Here is a 27849-nt window from a genome sequence, read left to right as displayed (position 1 = left end):
AGACAAATCGAATGAAGTTGCTTTAAATGTACAAAGTTGCACAGGTCTTTTATCAGTATTTGAAAATATTCAACAATGAAAGATAAGTAATAACAATAATTAATATCAACCAGAATTATAATTAAAGTCAAACGTTTTTTTCCTCTTTTACAGAAACACCTGAGGGAAGCAAATTAAAAAGAAATGAACATAATTATGCAATTAAGTGAAATAAATCACAAAAGAAACTGAAGATAAGCTAATACAGGGGTCCATTACTATTCATCCAGGTATGTACAGCACATTCTCTCCACAACTGTATTGGACAGCAGTGATGATACGAATAAGGATGAAATAGGAAAGCGCCGTTCACATTCCCCTCGACGGTGTACATTTTAGCAAACGCTTAGCCTCAAGCCTAACTTTCCCCACTGTGGATTTGAGAGAGCTGGAGCTCTCGATGAGGGCTGTTAACTTTGGCAGGCATATTTGAGCCCAGTCATACTCGGCAACTAGGACTAGCTGTGGTGATATTGCCTCTTGGGTGGTTGTGAGTGCTTGTGTTACAGTAACAGGACTGAGACTTGTGTTTTAGTCACAGGACTGACACTCGTTCTATAGTGTTGCAGTAATATGACTGACACTTGTGTTACAATGTTGGTCACAGGACTGACACTTCTTACAGTCACAGGACAGACACTCGTTGTATAGTATTACAGTCACAGGACTGACACCATTTCTACAGTACTACAGTAACAGTAACTTGTGTCACAGTGTTACAATAACAGGACTGACACTTGTGTTAAAGTCACAGGACTGACACTTGTGTTAAAGTCACAGGACTGACACAATGTGAAGTTACGCCCTGAAAGGCAGTGAGGAGGATTCAAAACGGACTTGGCCTGATGAAAATATGTCACCAGTATTGTACTCAAAATAAATTATAAAGAAAATCTGTATAAAAATGGTCCCTGGACATGTAAGACATGTCTCTCTCTCCAACAACCTCTTCAGTTTAAAATTTTCCCCCATTCCTGTTATTATTCATTTAACCTGTTTCTGCAAAGAAACTCTGAATAAACAATACTTTAAGGTGGATTTTGAGTATTAGATTTCACAATTGTCTATACATTTAATATTCAACACCATTCAACACTCCATATTAGTCCGTCGTCTTACTATTGGTCAAATCTCACCACAAAAAATAATATGTTTAGGGAATTATGAGGGGGTGAACAAAAAAACGAACAACTTTGGTCAAAGAGACAGAGAAAAAAGCCAGAAAAAAAAGCAATGACAAGCTCAAGTGAAATCATTAATCGATTGCGGTGAAAAACAGAATCAAAGAAAAAGCTCAGTGGTTTTCTCTCTCTCTCTCACAATATGGCCCATAACACAGCACTCCTCCCATTACATTTGGGTCTGCAAGATACTCTTGGTTTCCTCACAGAGGAAAGAAGGAAAGAAAAAAGGTGCTCTTTTCATGAAAATCATGTTCGTCTTGATTGTCCACAGAAAGTAATGCCGGCAGGAAGTAGTCCCGGCCCGGCTCAAGGATATACAATCACAGCGTATACGACAAGATCCTTTACTGGAAAGGAATTGAAAGTCTGTGACAGGGCCCAAGGGACGTTGGCCCTGCATTTTGTTGTGGTGTTGTTACCTGTGTGTAATGTTGTCATGTGTGTGTATATGTGTGTGTTTGTGATGTAAGAATATGTGTTACTCTGTGTCTGTATGCAGGTGAGTTGTGCAGTGGTTGTACAGTAGGCTGCTACTCCGAGGTTGTCTTGTCGTGTGTCCCTCCCTCCCCCTGTAGGCAGTTCTTGCGGACGACGGGCAGGGGGTGAGCTTCCGTGTTGAACACCCAGTCTTCCAGAGGCAGCAGGTCATCGTCAGAGAAGAGCAGGTATAGATACCTGAGAGGGACAAACGGCGTCAATGTCTGGGGAAACGAACGGCTAGAATAAAGGATTGGCTGGCTAGTTTTCTCCTAGACTACGGGTATCTAAACAAATACATCATGGCTATAATGCTATTGTATGAGCCAATAAAACATGTTTTAATCATGGTTGGGCAATGATAGATGAATTACTGATGTAACGACATGACATTCTTTGCTTTCGTAAAACAAGTGTCTTTTGTAATTTCTCACGACTATTGACTGAGTTATTGAGTTTTGACGAATACAATAAATGACGAACAACCGCAAGGTGAAGCGTGTGCTTTATTTTCCCACCAACGTTTTTAAGGGTTCTTTATCTACGGGGGCCCAGACGGCACTCACAAGTTCCTCATGGCTCTATTAGGTCTGATACATCATCACAATGTGGATTGTCCACATCACCTAACCAGCCCAGAGCAAACTCTTGAGTCTGAGAGGGGGCTAGATGGAGTCTTTCAGCTGTATCAGAATTCCTCAATTTCTTTTCCTTTCGTGATAAAAAACCCCCCCCACCTTAGAAAGGGTTTGTCTGTAAATGTCGAAATGAAGATACTGTGCTTGAGTGCACTCAAGATATTGTGTGAATATCTTAAGACTAATGTGAGTGTTCTCACGATGGACAGGAAAGTCGATAGGGTGGAAAGTGTATACCATAGCTAATGAGAAAAAAATGATTAATACATTAAAACCCTATAGAGTCTAAGCCAGGGGGATGGGGGTTCTACTAAGCTAACGTATGGAATTGTTTTAAGATGTTCATACCAAGGATAATTTATCTATTTGATTTTAAGTTTTAGGATCCTTAAAGGTATAAAAATAAAACAATTATTTTATGAAACATTGAATTTGTCCTTACTGCTATTAGCCCATAGAAATGCATTGAATAACAGCTTCATACATGGACAAACAAACAGATAGTCCCCCTCAAAAATCTAAAAGAAGTGTGTTATGAACTGTCTGTCCTATATCTGAGAGATATAAGAAAGATCAGGAATTATTTTCTTTGTTCTTTTCTTGTGAGGCTTGTGGGCGTCCTAGAGCAAAACAACCGACATGTTCATGTTCGTGAGAGTCTCATCTTTCCACAGAGGGGTCAAACTACTACAGACGTTTTCGTGAGAAGACAGATTTTTCGGGATGTCTCATGGTCTGACAAACGCCGCTCTAGCTCTGCCACCTTTCACCGCAGATGCGGAAGGGCGACATCGGTGGATGCCGTGGATTGAGACGCAGCCCATGCAAAATGAAATCTCTAGCATAAACTGACGGATTTTGATGGGGATATTTGTATTATGCTAATTCGATTGACTGTAGGCTGTTTTAAACTGCATATGCCATTTACTTCATACTACAGTATATCTCAGAAACTGTATATGCCATTTACACTTAGCGGAATAAGCTCTGTAGCCGTTTACAAATCTTAAAAGCAAAGTGTTTGCTGGTATATTCTCAGTAGGGGGGGGGGATGTTGACTGGCCGTGTAACACTTACTTGAGTGTCTCGGAGAGGAAAAAGCTTTGTTGCATGTTATCGTGGCTGACTGTCTGGGCGTACACGTCTCGGATGCCAGAGAAACCAGCTTCGACTCGGCAGTGTTGCTCCAGAGCCTGGGGTGAAGAATAGAAAGCAGAGCGCAGGAGGGATGTTAATGTCAAAATGGACATGTATTATACCAGTAGTTAGCCAATGGGCACAGACAGTATCTTCCTGCCTATCGACGTAATGACTGCAATTCATATCAAATCAAACTGCAGTAGTAGGACTGCAGCTCTCAAGTACTGGAGTTGGGCAACCTCGAATAAGGGAACGTTTGTCAAGGGGGTAGTCATGTGCTAATCAACTTGGCTAGTTCTGCCCTCACGCCGCCTTGTCAGACGTAGCGTCGCAGGGCCCTAATAAGGGAACGTGGGTTGTTTATGGAGAACCAGAGAGAGATGCGTCAACCTAGTATCGTGTCCTCAAACACCCTCTTTTACCTCACAGCACATTCACCTCATACGACACCAAACATAAAGCCTACTTATACAATATTCAACGGCATCCAGCAGCATGAGTGAGAACAAGAGGTTGGGGTTGAGGTGGTAAATGAGGGCAGAGCTAATAATGTGGCTGTAGAAAGGACACCTTAGCCATTGCAACGGGGGTTGGGATGATAGATTTAGCATTCATTCTGTGTGATCAGACTGACAGGGTTGACACATGCATTAATTATGGGGCACAAAGGTTGGTAAAACCCACACTTTGCTTCTTCTCGTGCAGATCCAACAGTAAGAACAGGGGTCTGTGTTAATTATGGTGCATTAGTCTGCCTTTGTCAAGGGGTAAAACTATGCTAATCAGCCTGGCTAGTTCTGCCCTCACACTGCCTTGACAGATGTAGCATCGCAGGGCCTTGACCGTGTTCAATTATATGTACTGTACATTAGGTCCTCGAGAGAATACGTATGGACAGAGACCAGTACAGATGTCAGATCTTAATTTGACCCCTTTTGTCGCAGGAGGAAAATCAGATAAAAAAAAATATATTATTGTTTTATTATATGTTGAAGGCAAGCAACAGGTATAATACATTATTGGTTTTCTCAGTGCCTATGTGGTCCTACAGTTACAGCCACTAAACCCGGCACACATATGCCAGAGTTGGCATGGCTTTGAATCCGGCCCACTACCCTTTGACTCATGGATGAATGTATTTTTTGGACGCATTAATTCCGCACGTTTACAAGATTAATTGCGCAGGGTTACAGCACAGTTGTCAAACTCATTCCACGGAAGGCCGAGTGTCTGTGGGTTTTCGCTCCTCACTTGCACTTGATTGATGAATTAAGGTCACTAATTAGTAAGGAACTCCCCACACCTGGTTGTCTAGGGCTTATTTGAAAGGAAAAAACTCAAACCTGCAGACACTCCATGGAATGAGTTGGACGCTGCTGGGTTACAGGGTTAAAACCGGAACAACTCGAAGGTTAACAGTTTGGGGTAGGCTATTCCTATTCCCTATTCCTGGAGAGCTGCAGCGTATGCTGGTTTTTGATTTAACCGACCTGGAAGACCAGGTGTGTTGAATTTAGTCAATCACTGAACTGATCAATTAGCTCAGTTTGTCAGTTCAGAGATTGACTATATTCAACACACACGGTTGGTACTGTAATCAGAACAACTTAGTCCTTTGTGAACAGAAGGGCAATGTATCTATTTGACAAACATTCTGTGCAATCGAAATAAAGTATTTAATCATTTACCATCAAAATTCTACTTTGGCAATTACCCAACACTGTATGAATGGAAACTGTTGGTGTAACCTATTGTTATTATTTTATTTGTTTCCTATTTATGTTATCCTAAAGTGTCTGGTATGGTCATTTCTTATCAAGATCAGGGGTAAAATATCCCTGGAATAATATTTGAAATGTGTAAATAAATCAAGTCAATCGGGAGATTGATTTACAGTTGAAGTCGGAAGTTTACATACACTTAGGTTGGAGTCATTAAAACTCGTTTTCAACCACTCCACAAATTTCTTGTTTACAAACTATAGTTTTGGCAAGTCGGTTAGGACATCTACTTTGTGCATGAAACAAGTAATTTTTCCAACAATTGTTTACAGACAGATTATTTCACTTATAATTCACTGTATCACAATTCCAGTGGGTCAGAAGTTTACATACACTAAGTTGACTGTGCCTTTGAACAGCTTGGAAAATTCCAGAAAATGATGTAATGGCTTTAGAAGCTTCTGATAGGCTAATTGACATAATTTGAGTCAATTGGAGGTGTACCTGTGAATGTATTTCAAGGCCTACCTTCAAACTCAGTGCCTCTTTGCTTGACATCATGGAAAAATCTAAAGAAATCAGCCAAGACCTCAGAAAGATAACTTTCAAATGCAAATTTCAAAACGCCTGAAGGTACCACGTTCATCTGTACAAACAATAGTACGCAAGTATAAACACCATGGGACCACGCAGCCGTCATACTGCTCAGGAAGGAGACGCGTTCTGTCTCCTAGAGATGAACGTACTTTGGTACGAAAAGTGCAAATCAATCCCAGAACAACAGCAAAGGACATTGTGAAGATGCTGGAGGAAACAGGTACAAAAGTATCTATATCCACAGTAAAACAAGTCCTATATCGACATAACCTGAAAGGCCGCTCAGCAAGGAAGAAGCCACTGCTCCAAAACCACCATAAAAAAGCAACTGCACATGGGGACAAAGATCGTACTTTTTGGAGAAATGTCCTCTGGTCTGATGAAACAAAAATAGAACTGTTTGGCCATAATGACCATCGTTATGTTTGGAGGAAAATGGGGAAGGCTTGCAAGCCGAAGAACACCATCCCAACCGTGAAGCACGGGGGTGGCTGCATCATGTTGTGGGGGTGCTTTGCTGCAGGAGGGACTGGTGCACTTCACAAAATAGATGGCATCATAAGAAGGAAAATTATGTGGATATATTGAAGCAACATCTCAAGACATCAGTCAGGGAGTTAAAGCTTGGTCGCAAATGGGTCTTCCAAATGGACAATGACCCCAAGCATACTTCCAAAGTTGTGGCAAAATGGCTTAAGGACAACAAAGTCAAGGTATTGGAGTGGCCATCACAAAGCCCTGACCTCAATCCTATGGACAATGTGGGCAGAACTGAAAAAGCATGTGTGAGCAAGGTGGCCTACAAACCTAACTCAGTTACACCAGCTCTGTCAGGAGGAATGGGCCAAAATTCACCCAACTTATTGTTGGAAGCTTGTGGAAGGCTACGCAAAACGTTTGACCCAAGTTAAACAATTTAAAGGCAATGCTACCAAATACTAATTGAGTGTATGTAAACTTCTGACACACTGGGAATGTGATGAAAGAAATAAAAGCTGAAACCAATCATTCTTTCTAATTTTATTCTTACATTCTTAAAATAAAGTGGTGATCCTAACTGACCTAAGACAGGGAATTTCTACTAGGATTAAATGTCAGGAATTGTGAAAAACTGAGTTGAAATGTATTTGTCTAAGGTGTATGTAAACTTCCGACTTCATTTGTGCCAGAAAGGCGTGGTAGACCTACACGGTAGGCCTATATGTGCGCGCTGAAGGCAGCAGCCCTAGCAGCTCGACCACCTCAGGCCACGACAGAACTACATTTTTACCTTTGGATCCACCTGAAACTTGTATGTAGACCAATATTTATCTTGTGTTATTAAGCTATATAAAATGATAAAACGACAGTTGATGTGTAATACTGCATTTCAGACAAATTTTTTGTACATTTGAATCTTACAGTAGTAGGACCTAGGCTTAGCGTTTAAGCGAGCGGGAGAGAAAATTATTTTGATAGCAAGCCCTGATCCAAATGACTCGACTGCCCCCACATGGAGAAAAGATAGCTGCTATTTTTCAGGGACTCGTTTGAATTTCCTGATGCTGCAGGAAAATTCTCTGCCACAAGAGTGATCAAGTTAAGATCCGACATCTGAATGTGTTTTCAGTCATATTTCAAAAACACATTCTAGAATCACTGTTTTATTGTTCTTTTAAACATCCTTGTTAAATGCACTTTCATGATAAGCACCAGATCTCCACTCAGTGTAAACTCATTGCTCATCAAAATGTAACAAATAAAACCAGAAGATATTTTGAGGATAAAGTACCAGAGTTACAAGTCATTACTTTAGTGACATCATGGCTGCATCATGAAGACGGTGCAACGTTAACGTCTGCGTGACTCACCTCCACTGCCTCCCAGCCCCACTCCCGGTACTTTGGGTCATGGGTCAACCTCCACATGTACATGTAGCTCTCGATGACCTCCGGCCGCAGGATGTAGTATCTGTCACTCAGTCTGGTCGCCGTGGCTTCTGCCCCACCGTCGAATCGGAATGCTTCGGGCCCTAATTTCGTAGCTAAAGGGAGATTAGAGAGACACAGAGTGAACAGATTAAATTATGTACTTAAAAAAAAAAAAAACATGGGGGATGAGGAATTTTATTTGAGTCCATTTATATTTAAGTTAATCGTTTGTTCAATCGGTCTTCTGAGGTACTGAAAAAAAATCAAAATGAACAACATAGCTGTGGGTGAATTAGCAACGCACTATAAATAATATAGCCCTGGCACACAGTCGCGATTCTGACATTACGCTCTAAAAAGTCATGGAAAATGAGCTCTACAATAAAGACCTGTTCCCCAGTTGGTCTACACATTCTCTCTCTGTTAGCCGGCTGCCACTCTGGAAGGCCATAGCGACAGCATGTGAACAGGATTCCCATCTACAGTAGCACAATGGTTGCTAATCTGGGTAGCAATTTCTAGTACATTAGGAGTTCAGGTTAAGACCATTGGCATGGCAACATTTCACATTTTGAACCGCAATCAGGATGAGTGTGTATTACTACGTATGTTACATGACGCATGTTTCACATATTGTGTTTTTCCCCCCAAACCGTAGTGGGATATTTGCCAAATCAAAAAAACACATCACATTTGCATTTTCACATGTGAAATCACACACACATGTTAAGCTTAAATTTCACGTGAAATTATATTTCACATGTTAACATCATCTTTTCACATGAGGAGAATAACATGTTTTCACCTTACATGTGAATTGCAGTTTGTGAATATCGGATATGCAGTTATATTTCACATGTGGAATTGCAAGTTCACACGTGGGGTTGAAATAATGTTATTCCCCTCACATGCGAAAAGATGGTGTTACATGTTGCAGTAGCAAAACTTCCACTGGTGGAATTAGGGTGACCACATCTAAAAAGCCCAATTGTGGGACAAGGGAACGATTTTGTGGGACAGTCACGGAACAGAGGGACAGAATTTAAAAAAATTCTTACAGGACGATGGATCACGTTCAAATGGCGACATAGTTCTGCTGTATGAAGGTCACTGCCTGTTAAAGGGGCAATCCTTAGTTGCTACATCCATTTTTGGACTTTCTCACTGTAGTCACAACATCCATCTGGCAGGAGAGGAATGAGAGCAACAATGGCAGTGGTGGCATTTCACTCCTTGACATCATCTCCTTCTATTTCAGTACACACGACCGACTCCAACTTTCTCAACTCTTTTTAGAACAGAGAGCCCATCTGTCTTTTGAACTATTGACTGTTTTATGCTTCTATACATCAACTCCAATCCAACCTTCATCTCCTCCCCAACAGCGAGGCACATTAGCCAATGATGGAAAACTTTCAGACATTTTCTCTCATGTCTGAATCGATAGCCCCAATGCTGCCTGGTCTGCCTTGTCTTGGCTAGAAGACGGGGGCCAGCCGGCCCTGTTGTGTCGATGGCATAGATCCAGACTCAGAGAGGAGCGGCAGAAGGAGAAACCCTTTTAACCTCCTTTCTCACTCCAAAGGCATCCAATACAGATGCTAAGAGGCTCTGAAGTGAAATATTGAGTAGCCCTCTAATGAGAAGGGGAAAAAAATGAAGAATGAAAAAAAAAATGAAAAAAAAAGCAGAGGATGGCAATAAAAAGGAGGCGGCGCCTTTTGGGTGGGGAGATCAAACGTCTTCTAAGTATATCGAGAAACCTGTTATGCGATGAGTCACATTAGCTGTATTTTCAGGATGAAACCAGTCTGCTCACCCTGTGGTGGAAACACAGAAATATATTCTTCGGAATCAATTTTGAGTGAAGTGTCAGGGCCAAGGACGAGAAATCAAGTTCAAGCGAGTTTTTCCCCCAAAAGTGAACACAACTCTCTTTTTCTCTCAGTCTTTTAGATTCCCTCGAGTTCATTCTCCATCCAGACAGTGCACAGTAAATAAAAGATAGTTGTTATCACAGTTTAAAAAAAATGTTGGGTTGAATTGACTCTACTGGGAGTTTTCTTAACCCTCGGGAGTGATACGCTCCCTGGAGTTAGTGTTGATAACTGGAGTTGATTGGGATGGAGTACTTTTACCTCCATTAAGAGTAACCATAATGTAACACAATAAATATTTTAAAAAGGCTTTATACCATTATAACTCAAAGGAAATAAACTGAAAGAGAAATTTACTCTGCTGGAGTTGATTATTAATTTAAAACAACATAGAAAAGTGAAAAATGCCAAGGGAGTTAAATTTATGAAACTCTTTTGAGTTGGATATTTACTCCATTTAGTGTCGTTCATATGAACACCATGATTAGAATGGTTTTAACACAAAATGGGGTTGGGACCATATAAACCCCAAAATACTGTAAAATGAACTCTTGTGATTTTACTGTGTGTGTGGAATCTCATCAAGACTTGAGGATCTTGGTCTTGTTTTGATCTTCGCCCTCTCCAGGTTGAGTTGTACTACAAATCATTTGCCTGTGGTCTCTGTGAGACTCTCATTCTCTGTTTATTCTACAAATGACGGACATCTTGGTATTTCTCGCCGTTCTGAATCACCACTGACTGCTTTCAAAGGATTACTGCTTTCAAAAGAGGCCTGGTAGGACAGCATGAGTGCACATTGAAATGGCGAAAGATGATAAAGAATAATTTTGAATAACTTTTATTCCTCACACCAGAGACATGAGGTTCTGCAGCTCCCTATTAAGCCTTACATCCAGCTTTTGAGGTGTAGCTTCCAGCTAGGAGTGATTCTCTGGTTTATTCAGGGGGAAATTAAATGTAAATTGGCTGCAGATTATTTTATTTCCAATATGACTCAATCTCTCCCTGACAAAGGCCATGCAGCCGAAACGCATCAGTTTTTAATCTTTGTTTCCATTGAACATGGCATACAAATAAAGGCATTTGAATTAATTATATGAAGAGTGACTTGATCCTCCATTCTTTTTGATGACCAATATACCTCTTTTACCAAAGAGAACCTTCTACGTACAAAAACCTACTATGACTCAATCTCTCTATTTTTTTATTTTTTTTGGGGGGGGGGTCACCAAATTCCTTCACTTAACAAGATAGTCTAACAGCAACGGAATTTTAATGACTTGATAATGTCCTGCACGAATAACAGGAAAAGCTATAATTGCTCTGAATACCCAGAGCAACATCCAGACATTGGATATCCAATATCCTTAAATACTCAACTCATACCTGTCCTTGGTCATACAGACGTCCTATACTCAATGCCTTCCCAGTCCTACTCACCAGATCTAGTATAGCTCTCGTGGCAGGTGTGCGTAATCTCTGCAGCCAGGTCCAGGTAGTGCTGTCTCTTCTCTGGAGCTCCGTCGTCCGCTCCGATCACCACCATGCCCCCGGAGAAGCAGGCCAGGTGGCCCATCTTGTGGTCCAGGATGCCCCCCCTCCACTCCGCAAAGTAGGTCAGCCCGCCAGGGGACTTCTGCACCAGGTTAGCCTCGATAGCCTGGGGGGGGGGGGGGTGAGACGATTGACATTTATAAATGGGTGAGACAGATAAATCTAAATTAACTGGCTGCACACTAAAGCATTAAAAAAAAACTCTGCTCTGAATCCTGCTGGAACTGTGATGGGGAAACATGATTAGCTTTATACTAGACCGCGGGGGGGGGGGACACAGAAATATACACAGACAAACCTCCATTCACATACAGTAGAATACAGCTTTTCTACCTTAGAAATAGCATCCAGGCTTGTTATTCTAGTCATTCTATATGTATGATTTCAACTCTGTGGGTTCTGAATGCTTCTGTTACTCTGAAACGGAGATGGGTGTTAGGTTCTTATTTTCAGAGTAAATAACTCACGGACACTAGAGAAGCTTAACCACGTTTAATTCTTCCCAAAGGGTCGACGCAGCTGTAACTCAGACAAACGACATTTCACACAAGCACTGATATTTAACCCTTTCTCCTAGGCTGAGTCCCCTTCCTCCACATCCGAACAGCCAATGCATCTCTGTTGCTATACAGCACCGTAGTTATATCTGTCCTTCCTCATTTCATCTAACCTGACCTCTAATCCCAAGGGATCACTCCTCCCCAACTCAAGGCTGTCATGTGTAATGATACCAGACTGTGTCTCCTCTCCTCCCAGAGGATCCCTGATGACTAACACTAACATATCCTGACACAATGTAAACGTTATACATTACCCTCTCTCCCTCAGTGGCATTGTTAGGTTCCGAGATCTCCACCCGTCTCCCCTACACATTCCAAAGCCATCTGGCTCCTACAGATAACCATTCACTTCTGATGAAGCAACCATTCTCTATCACCCCTCAGATACCATAGTATTACCCCTGATCTATCATGTCTCCAGTATAGCAATGTTCAAAGTTTACCCAGAATCCAACACGGGGAAACACTGAAAAAAAAAAAAAAAGACTGCAATTGTCTTTCAATTTAAGTCTGATCTAAGAAGAAATACTGGAGAAGCAACTGGAAGGTCTGGAATACATTTCTATCTACAGCACAGGTGTCATGGCAGTGCTCGGAAGGCAGCTGCTTCAATTTGTGTGTACCCAAGTTGTTGTAGGGCTTCTTCTATCCACAATGTCCTGTGGATGCATGTTTTGTAGACATGCTATCTATTCACATTGCCATTGTGAACAACATGTCCATATTGGTATGTGTGTCTGCATTTATTTACGGAATTATTTATACGTCCTATAACACATGGACAGGTCTGTGGGAAATTGATGTCAAGCCTCCTTGACATTCTATTCTGACTCCAGGAGAGAGAGAGGTGGAAATCCGGTGGAAACAAAGGAGATATAGGGAGGGATGGACAGAGAGAGGGAGGGAGAGAGAGAGAGTGTGTGAAACAGAGATAGAGAGCGAGAAAGCAGAGAGAGAGGATAGGGACAGAGGGAGACTTTAAGAGGAAATCTATTGAAGTTTCTCTCTCTCTCCCTGGTGCAATGTCTCCTGCCATAGTTTGTCTTTCTTTGGAAAGTTAAGAAACAGAGTAAGGCATCTCAGGAGATCAATACCCAATGACTCGTTTTTTCTCTCTCTCTCCCTCTCTCTCTCATTATGTGTTTGGATATAAGAATGCAATGCATAGCATCAACTTTTATGAAATGGCCAATCCACTGCCTAAATAGCTGAAACATGTTAATCTTGCTTCTAGCGCATAAGACATCGATCCCTGCCATTGTCATTTTTATGGGTGGCCCCTGCGGGAATCAAACCGACGATCCTAAAACCTAGCAAGCATTTCTATGAAATCTTACCCACAGATTTGACACTGCTCATTAAAACATAAACTTCCCAGTGCTCTAGTACACACTGAGTGTACAAAACATTAGGAAGACCTTCCTAATATTGAGTTGCACTCCCTTTTGCCCTGAGAACAGCCTCAATTCATCGAGGCATGGACTCTACAAAGTGTCGAAAACGTTCCACAGGGATGCTGGCCATGTTGACTCCAATGCTTCACACAGTTGTGTCAAGTTGGCTGGATGCACTCCGGGTGATACCATTCTTGATACACACGGGAAACTGTTGAGCATGAAAAACCAAGCTGCATTGCAGTTCTTGACACACTCAAACCGGTGCACCTGCCACCTACTACAATACCCCGTTCAAAGGCACTTCAATCTTTTGTCTTGAACATTCACCCTCTGAATGGCACACATATACAATCCATGTCTCAATTGTCTCAAGGCTTAAAAATCCTTCTTTAACCTTTCTCCTCCCCTTCATCTACACCGATTTAAGTGGATTTAACAAGTGACATAAATAAGGGATCATAGCTTTCACCTGCGTTCACCTGGTGAGTCTAAGTCATGGAAAGAGGTGTTCATAATGTTATGAATGCTACTGTAATTCATGTTTTCCCATGACTGCATTCCTTACGGGCAGATATGGTGAGACGTTTCTAATTAGGCGTTGTTTGCCGTTACCATGTTGTTGGGATTAATTGAAATGTGTGGCATTTCACACAGTGTCTTAATTAGCATCTAAGGGGACGTTCACTTTGTATCTATTAATTATTATCTACCTTTGAAAACTAATCCATTATTTGAATAGTAATGCAAATGAATACTGTACTAGCTACGCTTGAGAGCACAATACAAACACAAACAGTATGGCTATGGTGTGATACCAGAAAACTATAACTATTTTAAATACCAGGCCACAGGAGAGAGATCGTCTATAATTGATGTATTTGCCTCTGGCTTGACCCTCCAATGAGCAAATAGTCTCATCAGCCTAAAAGACGAGCGTCAATGGTATTTAAGGAGAAGATATTGTGCTAATTGATGGCTGAGGGATTAAGTGTATGTGTGTGGAGGAGGTTGTGTGTGTCGTGCCATGTTTGTGAGGGTGTATGTGTGGTGTGTGGTGAGTGTGTGCGTGGGTGTAGGGGTGCCATATTTGCATGTGCACGTGCATGCTTGCGTGTATGAGAGCGTTTGCTCACGTACGTGCTTGCGCGTATGTTTGTGACTCTGTGTGCACACTTACACACGTGTGCATGTGTCGCGCGTGTGTTTGTGCCACCCAGGTTGACGATTCTCGTTATGATATACTGTAAAAGTCTGCTGAATTCTAAAACTACAGCGATAACAGACCCCAGTCCTCCTTTCCTTCGCTCCTTCCGTCCACATATCCTTCCGCGTTGCATATATCCGTTCCCTACAGTGCTTGCTGAGATAGAGGGGCCCCCTGACGGCAGCGGCAGGTCCCTCTCTGCGTGCTCTATGGGATTTCTCCTACCTCCAGAGCACTGTAGTACATCTTCTTAGCCTCCTCGTCCGTCTTGTCTGACATCAGATATGATTTGATCAAATACTCGTAGAAGCTATCCCCCAGGCCGCCAATGGAAACGTGATCTGGGAGAGGAAAAAGAGAGAAATCTGACATTATTTCCCACACCGGGAGGGTCTTTTTCACAAACATTATTCTGTAGTCTCACAGGCAGGCGACCTTGGGTTTACTAAACCCAATAACCGACGAGTCAAATAGAATCAGAGTGTACGTGGGAATCTCTTGTGGGGTATGACAGACTGACTGATTTGTAGATTCACACTCTGAGTAACCTTAGCACAGAAAATAACATTGTCATTATGGCTAGCTTTATCACGTACCCACACAGTTGTGGTTTTAATTGAAATAACATTTGAATTGGTTGGTACAACTTCAGATATGAATACACTTGTGGTTGTTGATTTTTCCCCCATCCCACTCAATTTCATGCTAATTTAACAACTCTGGATAAGATACTGGGTTGGAGATGTTTGTTTGTGCGCTCACACAGCCACACACACATCCATGCAGGCACGCACGCACACCCACCCACCCTCCACCACCACACACCCCTACACGCTGTGAAAGGTTATCACGCAGCGTTCTGTTAGCCCTTGACAACAGAACAGCAGAGACTGGGGGAGATGTGTGTGTGAATCCATGGTTTCTGCTCTGTGCCCAATGTGCCCATGCTGACAAAAACACAGGCCGGGCTGAACACCCACAGTCCCTCTCCTTCTTATCTACCTGCTTCATTAACCATTCACCCGCAACAACAATTAGCCCCATAATCAGCCAGATTAGGACTTTCAGGCCTACATCTTCAGATGCCGTCTCAGGCATCTCCCATTCCTCTGCCTTTCAGTTGAATCTGAAAAGATTCAATTTCCCAAGGTAATTGGATTCATTATCATTTTAATAACCCAGAGCGAGGCGATTTACATCACTGCTTGAGACTGACATTGATAGTGAAAGAAAGAAAGGAAGAAAAGGGGATGGATGGATGACAAGGAGGCTCCAAAGGATTTAAATAGGAGCGCTCCTGCAAGGTCGGAGGACTGTGTAGAAGTCAGACGATCAGTTCACGGACGACTAGAGTGTAATAATATGGAATTATAGTGTTCCTGTACAGTATTAAAAAAGTCTCAGAATTGCCTTTGACTGGGTTAACCAGAGACGTTCTTTGCTGCTGTACTACAATTACAAAGGCGGTGCTTGTATAGTGTCAAAAGCTTTCCTGTGGATACAGTAAGTGAAGTATGGTGATGGAAATTAAGCTAGCCCGCTAGCCAGATAGCACTTTTTAGACCAGGCTAGTAGAAAATGTGGAGTGAATGTTGTCTTCCCAAATATCGCTTGGCACAGATTTTGTACCCTTGGCTAGTAGAATGCCACTCAGGCTGTCTAGTAGACATTCCAGTCTACTAGTGTGGCTGGCCAGTGCCCTTATGTTCCATGATAATAATATAATAATTTGTATCTCCTTCAGTGGAGGCCAGTACTCACGTTGGACCCAGTTGCCACTGACGGGACTCAAGAAGTTAGGATAGAGACCGTGAGGCTTCTCGATTTTGTTCAACAGCTTTCGGATATTCATAACCTGCAACACCACACAGTAAAAAATACATTAGCTCTGAACGAAAAATAACTGTAGAGAGGATTTCAACTTTGGCATCACATATGCTCCTAAATTGATTTAAATGTCCTCGTACCCTGAAGTTGACACTTACAGACAAATTAGAAAGGGAAAGTTATCGTCCAATGAAAGTTACCATTATGTTCAGTATGCCCATTAAAAACATTCACAAATACCCATTAAATAAATTGAAAGTGAAGTTCTTAAGAATATTGCCAGAGGCTGGAGTAATGACTGCAGCAAGAAAAACACAAATTGATAATGACATACATACAGCATGCACTGATAAGCATACAATGTTAACAGTTTAACATATTTTACCTAGTAAAATGTGATATTCTGTAGCAGACAGTCACACATAGGGTTGCAAAATTGCAAAAACGTCCCCAAAGTTCCCAAGTTTTTGAGAAATTCCTGTTGAACCTAACTGGGAAAGTTTCTGGATTTGTGCAACCCAAGTCACTCACAGTATTGTGGGTACTGTAGTCCATACCTTCTCTGTGTAGATGCCATTGTTGGAGAGCTCTGACAGGTGGACGAACTCCAGGTGCAGGGTTCCAAACTCCGCCAGGATACTGCTCCCGGCTGACGCCCAGCCCCAGCTCCAACTGGTGCCACTGCAACAGAAACCATACAGCGCCAAGTGAGGACCACAGTCAACACACACTGTTATACACACTAGGAACAGAAACCATACCGTAACAAGTGAGGACCACAGTCAACACACACTGTTATACACACTAGGAACAGAAACCATACCGTAACAAGTGAGGACCACAGTCAACACACACTGTTATACACACTAGGAACAGAAACCATACCGTAACAAGTGAGGACCACAGTCAACACACACTGTTATACACACTAGGAACAGAAACCATACCGTAACAAGTGAGGACCACACTTGGCACACTGTTACACACTGTTACACACTCTGGACATTACAGGTGTCACAGCACATACCACGCCAAGAGAGGACCACAGTCAACACACCGTTACACACTGGTTCACACTCAAGACAACAAATCCATGCTAGCATAAAAAAATCATGATGTTCTGCAACGTTTTCATTAGATTGTAATAATGGGCAAATAAACAGTATTGGAACTTGATGTGATGCTACAATTACACTTTGTCCTTACAAAAATGTAGGCAGATTATACAGATAAACAAACACCAGTGTCAGTAATGAAAAACATTCAATTTTCACCTCAGTGTGGTGTCACTTTCAGCAGTTCCCTGGTTTGTCTTTGAGGCAATTTAGTGTCTCGGAGCCAAAGCTTTATACGGTTCTAGTGCACCGACACCTACAATATCTCCAAAATGTGTTTTCCTTTATGTCCCAGGGCAACGGCACATCATTTGTTTCTTTCTTGCTTTTCAGAGGGCACTGAGCCGAGGAGACAGATATCCAGACAGATATTACAATTGTTCATCACTCTCCAGAATGGTGCATTTTGGTGCTGAAGAAAGTACAGAAACTAAGGGCCATCCCAAATGGCACCCTACTTAAAACATAGTGCACTACTATTGACCAAAGCCATTTGGGCCCTGATCAAAAGGCATCCACTATATAGTGAATAGGGTGCCATTTAGGGCGCAGTATAAAGATTAAGCTGGTCTGGATCTATGTGTCCCTCTTGTGCACCAACCCAGATGCTAGCTGATGCACCGCATCATTTGTCTGTGGATCAGAGTGGGAGGCTTTACCACCCTCTGTAGATCAATAACCAGTCCACATCTGCAGAGGCGAGGAAAGCATTAAGGTCATCTTAGAGACTAAAGCAAGAGCACTAGCCAAGTCTGGAGTCAACCAGGGTCACCAATAAACCGTGTCTGCATCCAAAATGGCACCCTAGTTCCTATATAGTGCAATCATTTTGACCAGGACCCATAGGGCTCTGGTCAAAGCAGTACACTATAGTGAGTAGGACACTATATAGAGAATGGGGTGCGGTTTCGGATGCAACCCATATCCTTCTGTCTTATTTCGCTATGAAAGTAGTGCACTGTGAGGATGACATTCGCAGCCGTCTCAGAATAAAAGTATGTCGATGTCTAAATTACGACTACACTATGACTAACCTAATCAGAGGAGGTGAGATGGAATGGCATTACATTACAGTACATGACCTAATCCTACATTAATAGAAAGTGATAAAGGGATGAATGGAACTGAACGTATTAGCGGAGGATGGAAAGAAAAGGAGAAACTATAGAGGGAGTGAAGCAAAGAGAGATGTAGTCCTGATGAATATGCTTCGTATTAGTTTGGGGCTCCATCATTAGCTGCTCAATCTAATGTAACATCAGGGCCCGTAGATTAGGAGTGAACGGCTTTAGTGGCTTATTGCAAACAGGATGCATGCGTTAGAATATTTGTATTCTGTACAGGCTTCCTTCTTTTCACTCTGTCATTTAGGTTAGTTTTTATGGAGTAACAACGTTGTTGATCCATCCTCAGTTTACTCCTATCACAGCTAATAAACTCTGTAACTGTTTTAAAGTCACTATTGGCCTCATGGTCAAATCACCGAGTGGTTTCCTTCCTCTCCGGAAACTGAGTTAGGAAGGACGCCTATATCTTTGCAGTGACTGGGTGTATTGACGCGCCATCCAAAGTGTAATTAATAACTTCACCATGCTCAAAGGGATATTCAATGTCTGTTTTTGTTTTTTTCATCTACCAATAGGTGCCCTTCTTTGTGAGGCATTGGAAAACATCCCTGGTCTTTGTGGTTGAATTTGTGTTTGAAATTCCCTGCCTGACTTAGGGACCTCACCGATAATTGTATGTGTATGGTACAGAGATGAGGTAGTCATTCAAAAATCATGTCAAATACTATTATTGCACACAGAGTGAGTCCATGCAACGTATTATGTGACATGTTAAGCAAATTTGACTCCTTAAGTTATTTAGGCTTCCACTTTGACATTATGGGATATTGTGTGTAGGCCAGGGACAAACAATTTCAATTTAATCCGTTTTAAATTCAGGCTGTAACACAACAAAATGTGGAAAAAGTCAAGGGGTGTGAATACTTTATGATGGCACTGTAAATTGGTACATTACACACTTTAGGAAACTTGCAAAAGTAATGATCAGCTTTTGCATTCAGTAACTTGCAAACAAATGTTCAATGCTTTCTCTATGCATTATTCATTGTATGAATGTGTTCGCATTGCTAATTACAAAGCATTTAGCTTGAGGTTCTTCAATGTGTTGAGGCCTTTTGGGAGCACATGCAGTATTCTATAAGTAGTCCCGATATACTGCATGAAAGACCACATGCAGTATTCTATAAGTAGTCCCGATATACTGCATGAAAGACCACATGCAGTATTCTATAAGTAGTCCCGATATACTGTATGAAAGACCACATGCAGTATTCTATAAGTAGTCTAGATATACTGTATGAAAGACCACATGCAGTATTCTATAAGTAGTCCCGATATACTGTATGAAAGACCACATGCAGTATTCTATAAGTATTCCCAATATACTGTATGAAAGACCACATGCAGTATTCTATAAGTAGTCCCGATATACTGTATGAAAGACCACATGCAGTATGCTATAAGTAGTCCCGATATACTGTATGAAAGACCACATGCAGTATTCTACAAGTAGTCCCGATATACTGTATGAAAGACCACATGCAGTATTCTATAAGTAGTCCCGATATACTGTATGAAAGACCACATGCAGTATGCTATAAGTAGTCCCGATATACTGTATGAAAGACCACATGCAGTATTCTATAAGTAGTCCCGATATACTGTATGAAAGACCACATGCAGTATTCTATAAGTAGTCCCGATATACTGTATGAAAGACCACATGCAGTATGCTATAAGTAGTCCCGATATACTGTATGAAAGACCACATGCAGTATTCTATAAGTAGTCCCGATATACTGTATGAAAGACCACATGCAGTATGCTATAAGTAGTCCCGATATACTGTATGAAAGACCACATGGGACACGCTACATATACAACAGAGGACTTCTAAGACTTTCAAGTCAGCCCATAGGCAACATATTTATTGTGCTGTACTGAATTCCCTTGGTGTTTGTGTGTGTGTGTGTGTGTGTGTGTGTGTGTGTGTGTGTGTGTGTGTGTGTGTGTGTGTGTGTGTGTGTGTGTGTGTGTGTGTGTGTGTGTGTGTGTTTGAGGAAATTAGAGCTCTAGTACTTGTACATCAGTGTACTACATTATGGGGCAACATCGTTTCTCTCTGAGCTAAAATGAAATCCCTTGCTGTTTGGGTGTATGTGTGTGTGCGTGTGTGTGTGTGTGTGTGCATGCGTGCGTGCGTGTATGTGTGTACAGTATGCGTTGTGTGTGTGTTTGTGTAGTTTCTGTACATATAAGTTCCTTTACTTATGTGGCTATAATTTATAATGGGGGAGTATCATTCCTCCCTGCCCATCTGCACTCAGGGTCCATGTTACCCATCTAACTGGAATTAGCTCTAGAATCAGTTAATTAAATTTGCCAGCAACTGTCTGCTTAGACAGGCGGGTTAATTGGAAGCAGGTGGCAGGCAGAGGTGCCAGAGAGATGTTTTTTTAGAATATTTTTTTAAAAAGTGTACAATTGTCACGCTGGCATTAATGATTCGGGAGACAGGCGCAGGAACGCGTAATCGTTTTTTATTTTTTATTATACCCCAAATTACGGCGTGCCGTGTAAGGGCTCGGGGATGAAGACCAAACAAAGACGTAAGAAAAACACAGGGTTGGAACCCAAACAAAAGAGCGAGGAGTACCTCGAATAAATACACACACGCACAATAACGCACAGGACGAGACCCGTAATCATCTGCGCAATCCACAAGGGCACGAAAGCCCAAAACACACAGCACAGGTACTCACACGCACCAACGGACATAGTAACAATAATCGGCAAGACCATGGAAACAAAGGGCACATATATACAAATACTAATCAGTGGGAATAGGGGACAGGTGTGCGTGATGAAAGTTCCGGAGGGATCTGTGACAACAGTATCTTAACTATGTAGGGTGTGGGGGGGGGGGGTCTTGCATATGGGTATCCTGATAAAATCGCACAGGTCAGACTTGAACACGTTATCTAATTTGTGGCTCCAAGACGAGGCCGCAAATTTCAAACATTTCAAACGCAAACAGAAGTATAAAATATGCACCCCCTTCTTATTGCAATGTAATCCAGCTAAATGTGTTGGTAAGGTCTCATACAGTATGTGTTTATAATAGGATACTGTAGCTAGGGAGTCATGGGGACTGGTAACTAGGCTCACCTGCCCAGGTTGATGACTCCACGTGGGATACCCGTTGGTGTGTTGAAGGCCGGTAGCAGCTTCTCCCCAAGCACCATCACTTTCCTCTTGAACATCTACAACAACACGGAAGGAGGGACACTTAGTAAACTCTCACAGGAACACACAAAGACAGAAGTACACACAACTGTGCAAAAACCAGCCCCAACCCCACAGAGGTACACACCACTCCCACATTACATCAACACAGGCATATTTTCATCTTGGCCCCTGTAAGAAAAACCTTTTTTACTTCCAAGTACAGAATGTTTTCACCCAACAAAGAACCGTCAAATAACTCTTTCTTCAGATGAAATAGGTTTCATGTAGAACCCTTTCATGTAGTGTACAGTCAAACACAGAGAGTAGAATTAAAGTGTAGCTCCAGCCCCAATACTTTCCAGATGGCTTCCCAGCCTCTCTCAACAAAGCTAATTATGTAGAACATAACAAACCCAGGGACAACGGAGAGACGGCGCTGCTCTGAGAAGGATTAAAAGCAATCTTATTGATGTAATCCACAGCAGTTCAATTAAACCTACACGCTCTCTGCTGCCTCTTGAAAGCAGGGCCAAGAGAGGGTGAAGCACTGTCTCAAAGTAAGATTAACAGGTCAGACAAATCGGCATTACCTGCCGAGACAGAGTAAGAAGGAGAGAGAAGTAGAGAGATAGAAGAGAGAGCGTTAAATAGTGAGAGAAAGACTCAGAGTGCTGGTATTAGAATTGAGATGCAAGGCTGCTAACAGAGAGAACTAGAAAGAGAGAGAGAGAGAGGGAGAGGGATATTGTTTGTGTGTGTGTGTGTGTGTGTGTGTGTGTGTGTGTGTGTGTGTGTGTGTGTGTGTGTGTGTGTGTGTGTGTGTGTGTGTGTGTGTGTGTGTGTGTGCGTGTGTGTGTGTGTGTGTGTGGTTGCATGCATACACGCGTGTATCGGACCTTTGGTGTGTGTGTGTGTGTGTGTGTGTGTGTGTGTGTGTGTGTGTGTGTGTGTGTGTGTGTGTGTGTGTGTGTGTGTGTGTGTGTGTGTGTGTGTGTGTGTGCGTGTGTGTGTGTGTGTGGTTGCATGCATACACGCGTGTATCGGACCTTTGGTGTGTGTGTGTGTGTGTGTGTGTGTGTGTATGTGTGTGTGTGTGTGTGTGTGTGTGTGTGTTAGGGTTGGGCGGTATCCAGATTTCATAACGTACCATACCGGGGTATACAGTATTACTGACAGTGCACACAAAGGGTGCTATTTCTTTCCAAGCGTAGAAAAAATCATATATATACACTACCAGTCAAAAGTTTGGACACACCTACTCTTTCAATGGTTTTTCTTTATTTTTATTATTTTCTACATTGTAGAATAAAAGTGAAGACATCAACACTATGAAATAACACATATGGAATCATGTAGGAACCAAAAAAGTGTTAAATAAATCAAAATATATTTTATATTTGAGATTCTTCAAAGTAGCCACCCTTTGCCTTGATGACAGCTTTGCACACTTGGCATTCTCTCAACCAGCTTCATGAGGTAGTCACCTGGAACGCATTTCAATTAACAGGTGTGCCTTGTTAAAAGTTCATTTGTGGAATTTCTTTCCTTCTTAATGCGTTTGAGCTAATCAGTTGTGTCGGGACAAGGTAGGGGTGGCAAGAACAGCTCAAATAAGCAAAGAGAAACAGTCCATCATTACAGTCCATCATTACTTTGAGACATGAAGGTCAGTCAATCGGGAAAACTACAAGAACTTTGAAAGTTTCTTCAAGTGCATTCGCAGCCTGCCCTCCAGCCCATTTTTCTCCATCTTCTCTTCACGCAAATGGCGGGGATCTGGGCCTCTTCCCGGGAAAGCAGTATGTAATTTACGTCGGGCTCGTCGGACTCGTCAAAGGAGAAAAAGGATTCTGCCAGTTCATGGTGAGTACTTGCAGTTCTGATGTCCAGAAGTTATTTTCGGTCATAAGAGACGGTAGCAGCAACATTATGTACAAAATAAGTAAACACATTTTTTTTACAAGCAACGCAAAGAAACGAATAAAAAAACACAATTTGATCATACGTGGCCCTTTGGGTTACAGCCTATATGAACAGTCAAATGCCACGGTGATCTAGACAGACTACCAAATCGAGGCAAAGGTTTCAAATCTCTGGATTAACTACCTAATGTTATCTAAATTTAATCATGAATAAATTGGATAAGATTAGCAAAGGTGTCAGCTAGAGATGACGTGCGGGGATTTGTAGTCTTGCGTGATGTCTACTTTGATGCTAATCAGCATTTTCGAATCAGAGTAAATAGAGCTGAATATATACGTCACACCAGGGTAAGCCTATATGAAACACAGGCCTTATTTTTAGTGTGTCTAAAATTCCCTATGGGAAAAATGAATGGTGGAAAAACGAATGGAACCATTTCCCTGTTTGACCGCTAGGTTTTACAAGTATTATGACACCTCCACTGTGGGGCTCTATACCGCCCAAGCCTAGTGTGTGTGTGTTTGCAAAGTGTCACAGTGCTCTTTGGCAGTCTCTCCGTCTCACTGCGTGGTGACTCAGCTAAAGAAAAGAGTGAGTGAGAAGGAGAGGAGGCGGAAGCTGGTAGAGCTAAGTGTTCATATAAGGGTGCAACCCAAATGGCACCCTATTTCCTATATTAGTGCACTACCTTTGACCAGGGCTCTGGGAAATAGGGTGCCACTTGGGACGCAACAATAAATGCATGTCAGAGTAACTAGCCATTAGAATTATGATCACCAATAATGTCAATATGAGTTGCCCGTGCCCTTGTCCTACAGTAAGTGAATGATACAATGTCTCTCCTGCCTCTGGCACTCGAACTGCTAGCTCCCACTGCAGCTGAGAGCCGAGAAAGGCTCGTTATTTCCATCATCTGAGGATGCGCCTGGACACGGTCTGTCTGGGCCTTGATTCACCCTTTCTGGGTCTTTGTTTTTGTGACCAGGAGGCAGAGTGGGCTACAGAGAGATGTACTGGCACATGACTGATTTGGACACATTATGTGCATGGATACACATGTTTGACTCAGATGTATGTTCTCATGTGTCTGTGCAGATACGCACACACGCACACAATGATCATTGTCATCGGTAACACGCGCACGCACAAACAAATCCTTCCACCTACTTACCCACCCATGCCCTTGACAAATGACCATTTACTGCCAGCTGCTACAAGATCATATTTACAATCCAATTACCTATAGTTCTCTGCATGTTACTCTAAAGCACAGTCCACACTAGTTCAAATGACTCAGATTCACAGGACATTGACACCACACAGAGACATACAAATCCCAGTGAGGCCACAGTGGCCCAAGTAGTCATCGCTCCATCTAGCAGCTGGGGGCCCAGTCCTTTGCTGGCCCACTAGCCCTCCAGAACTCCCACAATTCCCTTCCCTCTCAGCGTACTGGAAGGGCCTGGGAGACCCAGGGTGGATTTACACACAGAGGAAGCTCATTTATCCATACTGTAGGATCCACGGCTAAGATGAGTGTGTGTGCATGTGTGTGTGGTGGGAGCTGCAGATTGGCCCTCTGGTCCTCCAGCTCAATCTCTTATCATAGAGATTACTAATGGCCCTCTCCCCCATCCTTCCTCAACCAACCTAGCAGTTCATGGGCATCATGTAAACACACACCCACAGTCATTTTAAAGCCTACGCACACCTACACACGTGCGCGCACACACACACACACACACACACACACACACACACACACACACACACACACACACACACACACACACAGCCATATTAACACACATGCACACACATACTCACAAGAGTGCACAAACTCCAATTATATCACACTGTTATTAAGCCTTGTTTACGCACTTAGGAATTCCTTCTATATTAATTACAGCATGAGCCCTTTTGCGGGCAGCATGCAACGTTGCAGGCCCCCTTTCACATCTATCTAAATCTACCTCCCACTTCTACAGTGCAGAGCAAGACTTCAGCACAGCTCCAGCTCATCTGCATCTCACTCACGCCCTCCTCTCCTTCTTCTGCCTCGGCTCATTCATCCCCCCCCCCCCTCCTCTCGCCTGTAACTATTCCCCAGGTCGCTCCTGTAAATGAGAACGTGTTTTCAGTCAACTTACCTGGTAAAATAAGGGTAAGAAAAAGGATACACTACGACAGAAGTGCCATTAGAGACGGGCTGCTGCTTCGTATGCAGCGCACGCTATCGTCCACCCATTCTTCCCAGCCATCCCACGTGCATATCCCGGCGCTCGCCCACAATCCTTAAACCCACCCATCGGAAGACCAAACAAGGCCTCGGCACGGAGGCGCATTGATCCGTTGTAACAGGAGACGGCTCGCTTACTTCGCTTTCAGTTTGGAATTACCCCGTGGATGTTGGACACGACAGCCGCGAACTGAATGGCTTTTCTCTTTTAAGCACAAGAGACACGTAGCGGGCGACGCAGTCACCTCTCCCTGAGTTAACACTGTCAGGGACCAGTGGAGACAGACTGAGGGGTGGAACTCTGTATGTACGGCACCCTCAGTTACCATTCAAACTTCTCAATTGTGAGTCAAAGAAACACTTGAAGTGTGAAAGTGGAAATGAGAGGCTGTTGCTCTTTTGGTGGAGTCAGCACGTGTTGGTTTTCGCTTCAGTGCTGTAGCTGTTGTCCCGACATTTTTTTTTTTATACCCACCCCAGTGGCTAGATTCTTGGTTAAATAGCATACAGGTGTAAAAAGAACTGACATTGGCAAAAATGTACATACGACTTTTTGTACAACAGTTCTGTTTCAGTGGGATATAGACCAACCGGAGGCTCTATATCAGTGTCAATGGAACTCACAAAAACTCTCTGCACCTACCAAATGCAGTGTTTCTAGCTCCAGCCCAGTACCCCCAACATGATACCTTTTTGTTGTAGTCCCAGACAAACTCCCCTAATTCAACTAATTGAGGACCTGATGATTAGTTGACAAGTTGAATCAGGTGTGCTTATTTAGGGCTACACTGGCCTAAGGATGCAGACTAACGAACTGGGACCATTTGTGCAAAATATACACATGTATTTCCAATGTCTTGCTGACTGTGGCTGAAAACAGCTTTTGCATGACAGGACAGAGAACAACTACAAACCGTTATCTGAGGCCTGATAATGCCAAGCTTGCCCTACGGCACTGGTCCATTATCGTTGTTTACAACTCAAATTTTGAACCTCCTTGTGAACACTAAGCTAGAGAAGATTGCAACAAGGGACAGGAGCGTGGCACCCATCTCCTGCCTTGAGGAAACATTGATCCGGACCAACGGCAGTCAGGCATGACGCATATCTAACACGATAAAACAACGTCTGTACAGCTCAGCAGCGCAGCCTCTGCGACGTGTTAGCAGCCTCTAACAACGTGCTGAGTCAACCAGGTGCGTCTCTCTCGCAATGTCACCCACTCAATTAGAGAAATGTAACGCATTTCCAGGAGAACAAAGTCCCATCTAGTCATGGTTGTCTTCAGAGCAGCAGAACTTGATAGTTGGAAGACAAAAGGAAAGGAGGAGTGGGCGGGAGGCAGGAATGTTGTGAACGGCATTATGTTATGCTCTTTGATGGTGAATTCTATTGGAGGAGTACGAAGTTATCTTCCTGTGTGATGCAATGTATTTTTTACCTATTTTATCCTCTGCCCTCGGAGCGACTACATGCGAAGTATGTAGCGTGTTTTGATTACTTCTCATTAAACCCTAACAGTAGGGAAGATTTGAAGGTATAGTACACTACGAGAGAGTGTACACTACCAGTTGCGGTTGAAAAAAAGAGTTTGCTATAAGTCACCTTAGTTCCTTAAGTGATAGAAATAGCATTTAAATCCGGAAACGTTTTGGGTGACATTTGGAAAACATCTTGATGGTGCCGTGTTTAAAAAAACGCTGCTTTTTACGACCGTGGAAGAATGAATTATTCCTGTTCGCCAGCTGTGCGTGATGAAAACCGAGCCCAAAACACCCTCTCTGACTTTCACAATCCCCCAATACCCCACCAGGACGATTACTCGTATCCTTTTTTTTTTTTACCACTTTTCCTCTCCTCTCTCATCCCCTCATTCCTCCATCTGCGGTAGGCTTTTACTCAGGGTATCAGCTGACTCTAAAAGGCTGTAAAAAGGCTGAGGAGACCAAAGCTGTCCTCTCGGATCATTCACCCAGCCCAAACATCCTATAGGGCCGATCAGAATCAGACACACTATTTGTGCTTGACCTCTGTGTGGTCTAATGTTTAGAAACTGCCCACGTCACCACAATGTAAATAAAGGTGGCAGGTAGCCTAGCGGTTAAGAGCGTATGACCAGTAACCCAAAGGTTGCTGGTTCGAATCCCCG

The 27849-nt window shown here is 42.7% G+C and overlaps 1 protein-coding gene across 2 annotated transcripts in view; it reads right to left on the bottom strand.

The window, feature by feature from the left end:
- Positions 1–17: 17 nt before the first annotated feature.
- The window catches only part of LOC139573860 (mannosyl-oligosaccharide 1,2-alpha-mannosidase IA-like), a 216271-nt gene continuing 188439 nt past the window's right edge, over positions 18–27849 (bottom strand). Inside the window, exons 5-12 of one of the 2 annotated variants that reach the window (XM_071397788.1) lie at positions 21480–21573; positions 16686–16813; positions 16063–16156; positions 14527–14642; positions 11027–11246; positions 7647–7819; positions 3416–3531; positions 18–1898 (exon numbers count right to left, since the gene is read on the bottom strand). In XM_071397788.1, the coding sequence (XP_071253889.1) occupies positions 1754–1898; positions 3416–3531; positions 7647–7819; positions 11027–11246; positions 14527–14642; positions 16063–16156; positions 16686–16813; positions 21480–21573 (1086 nt within the window). In that variant the 3' untranslated portion in view covers positions 18–1753. Of the gene's footprint in view, positions 1899–3415; positions 3532–7646; positions 7820–11026; positions 11247–14526; positions 14643–16062; positions 16157–16685; positions 16814–21478; positions 21574–27849 lie in introns of both variants that reach the window. The other variant, XM_071397789.1, reaches the window with a different exon arrangement.

Source organism: Salvelinus alpinus, chromosome 4 (genome assembly GCF_045679555.1).
Source record: "Salvelinus alpinus chromosome 4, SLU_Salpinus.1, whole genome shotgun sequence".
Classification (NCBI taxonomy): Eukaryota; Metazoa; Chordata; class Actinopteri; order Salmoniformes; family Salmonidae; genus Salvelinus; species Salvelinus alpinus.
Note: the sequence above shows the minus strand (reverse complement) of the source record. Positions and strands in the feature narration are given on the sequence as shown.